The sequence below is a fragment of the Salvia splendens genome, chromosome 2 (genome assembly GCF_004379255.2).
Source record: "Salvia splendens isolate huo1 chromosome 2, SspV2, whole genome shotgun sequence".
Taxonomy (NCBI): Eukaryota; Viridiplantae; Streptophyta; class Magnoliopsida; order Lamiales; family Lamiaceae; genus Salvia; species Salvia splendens.
Window position 1 is genome coordinate 25,667,509 of NC_056033.1, and position 8,352 is coordinate 25,675,860.

The window sequence follows — 8,352 nt, forward strand, 5'->3', positions numbered from 1 at the left end:
ATTATATGGTCCATAAATAGTTAAGAGTAGATGATCTAATTGTCTTCAAAAATGGCACGAGCGGATTATTAACTTGTGACTCACTGAGCAATTTGACATTTATAGCCACCGAATTAGGCAGAACCCCACGCAATTAAGGTTGTACCCTACGTTAAAAAGCAATGGCATTTCAGTAAATCCAAAAAATTGGGAGCCCTCTTTCCAAAAAAGAATACTGTATACATAATGCGGAAATGTCTGACCGTTGAACATTAGCTAGTGAAATTCATTTCTCTGGTTCTCTTTCTTCAATAATTTCACCGAAGCTTCTCCTTTTTCACCCCTTATTTATTCATTTATTTATTTTTCTCTCCTTTTTTAGTAGATAATACCACTCCTATTACGTAATTTCTGAATCTTTAGCTCACTGTGTGTAGTGTGTGTCCTTAACCGAGTGGGTTTTGCGGAGGAGTTTTTGTGTGAGAGAGAAACTTTTTTCTTGACCGAATTCGGCAATTTTTTGGGAGGCGGAGATGGACTCCGATTCGTGGCCTCGGATTTCAACCTACTCTCGGCGTTATCTATCTCGACCAGGTGCGTTTGATTCTGAGGAATTTTGAAGTTTTTCACCGATTTTGAAGAAATTTGGTGAAAAGTTTGGATTTTGTTTCGAGGGATTGTTTTTGGTTTGAGCCTGGATTATCTGTATTGAGGATTTGGGATTTTGGTTTGGATTAATTGGTTTATTTCCTTTTGGTGATGTTTATCTCTCAATGATTAATTTATTTTTCATATTTCTGTACATTTTCCCATAAAAAAAATGGAGATGGTAATTGTTGTGAAAACATGGGGATTTTTAAAATGTTTTGTGGAAATGCAATGCTCGATTAGGGTTCTAACTTTAAATTGTTTTGAATGTTTGAGCAAAATCATGAAGTTTCGTCGTTTTTGTTTCTAGTAATGAATTTTTGATTTGGGATTGGGATTGGGATTGGGATTGGGATTTTATCTGTCATGTGGCATGAATCGGTGAAGAAAGTTTATATCTTTTTCACTTCTTGTTTGAAGAATTCTTGTTGTTATGAAGAAGCCCTTTTGATCTTTCCAATTTGTTATCCTTGTGAGAAATTTTGTTTAAGCTGTCTCAGAGATTTGCAAGTTCAGTTTTGTTGATTTGTTATGTCCATAATGTAATGGTGAGATGCTTTCTTGATTATGTGTTGCAGATGTATATAGTGGAGAAGAGTTTGAAGGTGAAGAAGAGCAGAAGTCTGAGTTTCTCTGCCCGTTTTGCAGCGAGGATTTTGATGTGGTTGGGCTTTGTTGTCATATCGATGAAGAGCACGCCGTAGAAGCTACGAATGGGGTACCTACATTGCAGCTTTCCCTTTCGTATCTGTTTTTTAGTGTTTGTTTGTGTGTAATTAGCTGCATTTTGATGTCGATAGCATGCGATCATGTCTTCATCATGCTTGCTTACGACCAAGTGGAATTAGTTAAGAGCTTTGCTATTGTTAAGAGTTAAGACTTGAGAGCTTTGTTATAGGATTGCAATTGCAGAAATTTGTTTGCTTTGCATAATTGTTAAAACAATGATTCTTAGTTTTTTTTCCACTTGCTAATCTTGTGTCACATCTTAGTTTCTGATATAAAAATGTGTAGATAGAAGATTCCCTCATGTACGTTATTCTTTTACCTTGTCGCTGTATAATCATGGTATGCTATTAGTAGTTTGTAATTAGGGTCTTAAGCATATTGTTGAGATGATTAGTGAACTTCCCTCTTTGCCTTCAAATACATCTGAAAATGGTTTGTGAACTTAATTATGACCGTCCCTCATTGGTTGCCCACGGATTCCATTATCAAGAAGTATATCAATTACTTGATCAATTTACACAAGAATGCTGCTAGCTGCCAAAATGCGACTTTGAAGTTCTTAAATAGTCTGATACTCTATATTTGCGAGGGCAAAACTATATATTCCCAGCTTAGATTCTTGGACATTATGCTAATGTGCTTGGGCTTACCAGCCTTTGTATTTGTGTTTCAACCTGATTTGGCACATGGTTAAGCATGCTGATATGCTGAATCACATTCACAACCATTATTGATTGATTTAATTTGCATGGCTGGGGTTAATATTCTGATTTTTGTTTTCTTGTGAAGGTTTGTCCCATTTGCGTGAAAAGGGTCGGAACAGATCTGGTCCGCCATCTCACTGTGCAGCACGCGAGTCTACTAAAGATATCCTTCGAGGAAATTCCAAATGCTTTAGAATTAAAACTCTCTTTTGCTCGTTTCTTTTAGTATTACGATAAAATGGCGACCTGTGTTTTTTCCTTGACCAGAATCTCACGTGCAGCGTAGGAGAAGACTGAGGAAAGGTGCATCTAATTTCCCACTTTCCATCTTCAAACGGGAGTTGAGGGATGGAGGAAGCCTACACTCCCTTCTCGGTGGGTCTTCAATTCCGGTTTCTTCCTCACACATAGAACCCGACCCACTGTTAACCTCTTTCATATACAATCCACCCGATGCTGATGAGTCCTCAAGTGTCCTGCCTCTCTCATCAGTCGAGGAGTGCACAATGGTCGATAACCCTGCAGTGGACCCCAGTGACAGGTAAAGATTTGATTTTTATTGTAATTCTTGATTCTTGTCTGCACAATTCCTGGAATACCGGTCATCTTAGCGATGTTTTCTGACTCAGGATGGCGCAAAAGTGCCCGATGTCAGATGAAGATGTGAGGGAGAAGAGTCGAAGGTGCGAATTCGTGAGGGGTGTTGTGATGTCTACTTTTCTTGATGATTTATGAGCAAATGATGTATGAGAATGAGATGGGGCTTTTGGAAATGGAGAAGCATTGTTGGAGAGATTGAATGAGGAAATAGAGCTAAGTTGTTTCTTTCCTCACTACTCCTAGTATGTGAAAACATATTTATGTGCATAATAAAACTAGTATATGTAATATGCATCTTGGATGTATCTCTCCCCCCTTCTCTATTGTTTCTAGTTTTAAATTGTTATTAAGAAACGTTTCCACTACTATCATGAATAAATAAGAGTAACAATTATCTTAGCTCAAGATAGATGATTCAATTAAAATAAGTTAAGTTTTAATAGTATTAGATTTGTTCGCATATATGCACACTCTAGTTTTTAACGCAGCTGAAATTTTATTTTAATCATGAAATACTTAACAACTTTGCATTGTAACTATGATTAATTTGTTCCTATTCTCCCAAGTCCATGTATATCATCCTCAAATCTTATTTTTGAAATGCCAATTAACGAGTCAAAGATTCACATTCAAATGGCATATTTGAGACAACAAATATATTTATAAATTGGATTATTAGCGCCTAAGATTCACATTCAAATAGCACATTTGAGAGAACAAATATATTTACAAGAGCATTCATAATGGGAGCCTTAGAGCATCCACAACCGTGCTCTTGCCAGCGGCACGGTTGTGGGCCCGGGCCCACTTTTTCTACCTACTCTCTGGCAAGAGCACAACACCCACAGTTGTGCTCTTCCGCAAGGGCGAGCACAATGAATTTAAAATTCAATTAAACAAAAACATTTCCATAATACTAAAATTCATTAAAAACCTAAATAATATTACAAATTACCAATAAAATAAAAAAGATATAATTAAAATCCTAAAAAATAAAAATTACATAATTAAAATACTAAAAATTAAAAATTACATAATTAAGTTCCTAAAAATTAAAAATTACATAATTATTGGCTAATATTACCCGAGGAAGACTACTCATCCGGCGGCACTAACCCAATTGTTTTTGGAGACCCAATATCATGGTCTCATGCGTTTGAAGTTGCGTGGGGGTCATAGTTGACCTATCGGCCATATTGAGTTGGCCTAAGAGCATCCACAGTGAGTTGTTCGGGGGTGGAGGTGGCGCATAGGGAGCGGGGGCAGATGGAGTCGCTGCGCGACGGCGGTCGGCCGCCGCCTTCTTCCTTCCTTGCGGTCGGCGTCGGGGCTACCCAAGTTAGCTCCGGCGAGTTGGCTAGCCACTTCTTCGGAGCCGGCGTCGGATAGGGATACCGACCTTGACCGTTTGGAGAAGCCGCTAGAGGAGGATGTTACGCCTCCATATACTTCGGGTGCGTCCGCGTGTCCTGCCAAACGTTGAGGTACTTGAATGACTTGCCGTTCATGGATTGGTAGGTGCTCAGCGCGGCAGTGATGATGTCGACCTCGCTCCGGCCGCTCCAGCATTCCCCGTCTCCTAGAGGAAATAGCCATTGAACTTGCCAATTTCTTCGTTGGCTCGGCCGATGGAGTTGCGCACCATACTCTCGTTGCGCTTGATCGTTCCCGGCGGCCGGTTTTCATTGTACCGGCGAGAGACGCGCCACCAAAAGTGATCGCCGGATTGGTTCGTGCCAACCACCGCATCCTTGGAGATTTCCAAGTACGCCTTGAACAATTTATCCACCTCCACCGGAGTGTACGGTGTGCGGACACCGCGAGTAGGAGGAGGCGGAGTTTGGGAGGGGGCGGTCGGCCTAGGATCCGGTGTCCACCCGTATCGCCCTTCGGAGGCACCTTGGTCGTCGATTGGGTATGGCCGGTAGCCACCCGGAACTCCCGAATCTTGGGTTTGAGGAGGGGCCGAATATCCATTTCCGGACTAGGAAACGGTTGTGAACTGAACCATTCGGTGTTCCATCCGTGAGAGGGCGGGTGGTCATCGCCTTGGCCGGACATTGTTATGTTGTAGGGTATGAGAGAATGAAGATGAAAATGGATATGGGAGAATGAAGATGAGAATGGATATGGGAGAATGAAGATGAGAATTGTGTAGTTTGATGTGAATTTTGGGGTGTGAAAGTGGGGGTATTTATAGGAAAAAGTGTGTATTTTTTGGGGGAAAAAAATAAAAAAAAATTAAAAAGTGGTAAAAAACGGTAATAAATGGATATAATTTTTTTAGGAAGTGATTTTTTTTATCGGTTTTTAAATTAAAAACCGATTTTTAATTAAATTTTTTTTTTCAAAGGCAACGGCTATGCCGTTGCCCAATCGCCGCGCGCCACGTGTCCTGCTCGCTGGCACGGCACGAGCGCAGCGACGGCGAGACACGTCCATGCCAGCGGCGCAGACGGACGCGGACTGGGCCACCACCGTTGTGGATGCTCTTAAATCCAGAGCCCTTTATCATTTTGTTTTGCCACGTTAGCAGCCTATTTCCCCCCAATAGCAGTCTATCTTAGATCTCATTTCATTTCCACATTAGCACTATTTTATATATTTCACTTTTAATTATTGGTGTAAATTAAAGATAATGTAAATAATAAAAAAATTATTAAAATCAAAATAAAACATCCCACATTACAAAAACCAAGATAAAGATAGATAAAAATATAATAACAACGGAAACACACATCAATCAGATGGACTTCTTCACAAATCGATGCTTGGCTTTCATGTGCATGCCGTAGAGGCCCACCATCGATTGTGTGAAGGCGGCATTGCCCAATGCACTTTCGTCCTGGGCCGGTGCGGATTGGGCATCTGTCCCGTTGGACTCTGTCTTCCCCTTCCCAGCCTTCGCTTTCGCCATCGTGCTTTCCCGTCGATTTGGCTCTGGGGAGAAGGCTTACAAGGCATTTGGTCCTCTGACTAGTCGATAGGGTCCGGTCCGCCGCTGCTGTAGCTCCCGGAGACCGTCAGGCGCTTCTTCACCGATCTTGTCTGCAACGCTTCCGACATACCCGATTTGAATTTGGGGAAATCCTTCAGTTGCTAATATATTTTCTAGTACTTGAACCCTTTTCCATTGACAGTGGCTCTGAACTCCTTCAGCGACAACTCTTTGACGGTGAATTTGTTCTCTCCGCTACACATGTCCCTCAGGTTACTATCGTAGATACTGTGAAATTTAGCGCACTTGTACACTAGGTGTCGCCAATGCTTGCGTAGATCGTCGGGCTTTTGTGTCGGGGCTCATTTGGGCTTGACTTGTTCGTATCTTTGCGTGATACGTCCCCAGAAACCGCCCTCGCCCTGATTGTTGGCTACAACCAGGTCCTCAGAGATATATGCCCAACAAAGAGCACGAGCAATCCACTCCTCTATGGAGTAGGTACTCCTCGCCCGCCCACCCTCAGACGTCGCCTAACTTTCTCCTTCTTCTTCCCCTTCGCCGCCTTCGCCTGCGGCCAAGGAGGAGATGACTCCATGTCGGACACCACGTACTCGTCGGTGCTGAAGTTCATGTCTTTTACCAGAACTCGGGTTTCCACTTAAACAGTGGTTTCGTCAGTCCCGGGGGTACTAAACACGCTTGGGACCATCGTTGGGCGGTAGACATCGTTGTCGGAAGTCGATGTGTTCATTGATGCACTATTTTTTAGTACTACAACTACTTGCAAGTATACAAGGCAGAAATAGTATAGCTAAAAGTCAGTATCGGGATATCGAACACAAGGAATATAATTGCAACTGACTATCATGTACTAAGCGTCAAATACTATCTAGAGAAACAAGAATTTTGGTTAAAAACAAACAAAACAAATAAAATAAAACAAATAAACAACTAATTGCAAATAAATCACAAAGATAAAGATATGAGAGATAAGGGAATTCCACGGACGTGAGTTCACAGTTTTGGTTATACAAATTCCAACTACAATACCCTATCACAATTCTTACTTCGATAGAACGAGTCGCCTAAGTTATGCCCATGGGTGCAAACGTGGATTACTAACACTAGGGGTGTCAATCTTAGATCCGTAACTCCTTAAAGCTCCTAATACCCTTGAAAAGTCCTCACTCCCAATTAACAGTGCCGTTTTAAGGGAAGCTAATTGTAGTGTCTACTAAGTAGATCTAACTCGCCAACCTCATCTCACGATTATGTAGCAAGTTATATTAAATCATCACAGAATGTGTCACTCAAACGTGAAGCATTATCCAACACTTAGGGAAGAAACGAAGTAAGAACAAAACGAATATTAAATAGCAAAACGGAATTGTATAACCAAAGTTGTTACTAACACATCCCTAGAATCCTATGAGTTTAGTTACACACGATAGAATAAAATAAAAACATAGATTGTAGGGAAGTCATAAAGGAAATAAGAACTAAAGCAAAAAAAACCCAAAGGTTGAATACTTTTAGCCTTGATCTTCTCTTGATTCCTTCTTCAACCCCTTGCACTATGAAGAACTCTCAATTTCATGCTCTGAATTATTTGGCAAAAAGAAGATCTTAGATGAAGGATTAGGGGTGGAGGGGAGGCCATGAATTGGTTTAGTCCATTTTTTACGGCCAGCCATTGATTAGTGACATTTTGACCCGATTAGGCTTAAATTCAGATTATTAGTCATCTAATTATTTTTAATTGGCAAGTATAAAAATCTGAGAAATGTAAAATGTTCAGGACCTATTTGATCTTGTTTATGAATATGATGGACTAGTTTGACGCTTGTTTTGTTGTATGTTTTCTGCTTCATCTTCGTTGAAGTCCCATAATTTTATGTAGCAGATTTAAAATCCAAAATTTAGATTCAAAATCTACACATACATGTGCATTTCAACATATATCGGAGTTTTTTCCAGATTCAGGGGCTAGATTCAAATTTCAAATTTCAACAAAATTTAGGATTTTCATTCAAATCCATCAAATTACTTGAATATACAAACAAGTGTTACAACAACATAAAAAGCATATAGACAATACGACACAACATTTACTAATTTCTCAATATTTTGCTTAATTTCTGATAAATTCAAGGCTAAACAATCAAAATCGGAACCGGCCACAGAGGTTGTAGAAGTGACAACTTCGTCTTCGTCGATGGGCTCGCACAACTTGAAGAAATAATATTTCTTTCTCTTACATACAAAGTAAAACATCCTTTTTGTCAGTTTTGTTTCGCTGGTGACAATACAGAGTGACGCCACCTTATTGCAATTGTAGAAAACGTAGCTAAATCGGAGGTCTCGAGCATCGCCACTGTCGCCAAAACCCTGCTACACCTCGACCGCTCCATATCCGACGAGTCTGATAGGTTTTTTGGTTGTTGGGGCAGACAGTGGAAGCGTGCGTTCTTACGGATCTCATAATAATTCTGATCTATTTAGTAGATTATTTAGACAAATTCTATTCGCGTAATTGATAAGGCTCATTTCATGCATCGGTTTAGGGGTAAAATGTACGCTACTTGATCAGTTTTATCGGGCAAAACAAGTGTTAAATGTGTAGAAATGCTACTTGACCGAGGCAACTAGGTCAGACTGATCAAGCAAGTACAATAGGTGAAAAATGCCAGATTTCGGGGGAAGTTGATCAAGGGGAGTAATCAAGCAGTTAAGGAGGGGACCACTGGATGT

The 8,352-nt window shown here is 40.5% G+C and overlaps 1 protein-coding gene across 1 annotated transcript; it reads left to right on the forward strand.

The window, feature by feature from the left end:
* Positions 1-264: 264 nt before the first annotated feature.
* Positions 265-3,065, forward strand: LOC121763269 (protein DEHYDRATION-INDUCED 19 homolog 4-like). The gene is made up of 5 exons (XM_042159254.1): positions 265-573; positions 1,206-1,345; positions 2,146-2,223; positions 2,336-2,601; positions 2,690-3,065. Exons 1-5 carry the CDS (start codon positions 513-515, stop codon positions 2,793-2,795), a joined length of 651 nt encoding a protein of 216 aa, XP_042015188.1. The 5' UTR covers positions 265-512; the 3' UTR covers positions 2,796-3,065.
* The last annotated feature ends 5,287 nt before the right edge of the window (positions 3,066-8,352 follow it).

What these genes read in the sequence shown, in the direction of transcription:
- LOC121763269 (XM_042159254.1), top strand. Translation starts at nt 513, where the DNA reads ATGGACTCCGATTCGTGGCCTCGGATTTCAACCTACTCTCGGCGTTAT. An exon ending in CCGTAGAAGCTACGAATGGG is followed by an intron (nt 1,346 to 2,145) that starts GTACCTACATTG and finishes TTTCTTGTGAAG; the next exon opens with GTTTGTCCCATTTGCGTGAA. An exon ending in AGCACGCGAGTCTACTAAAG is followed by an intron (nt 2,224 to 2,335) that starts ATATCCTTCGAG and finishes CCAGAATCTCAC; the next exon opens with GTGCAGCGTAGGAGAAGACT.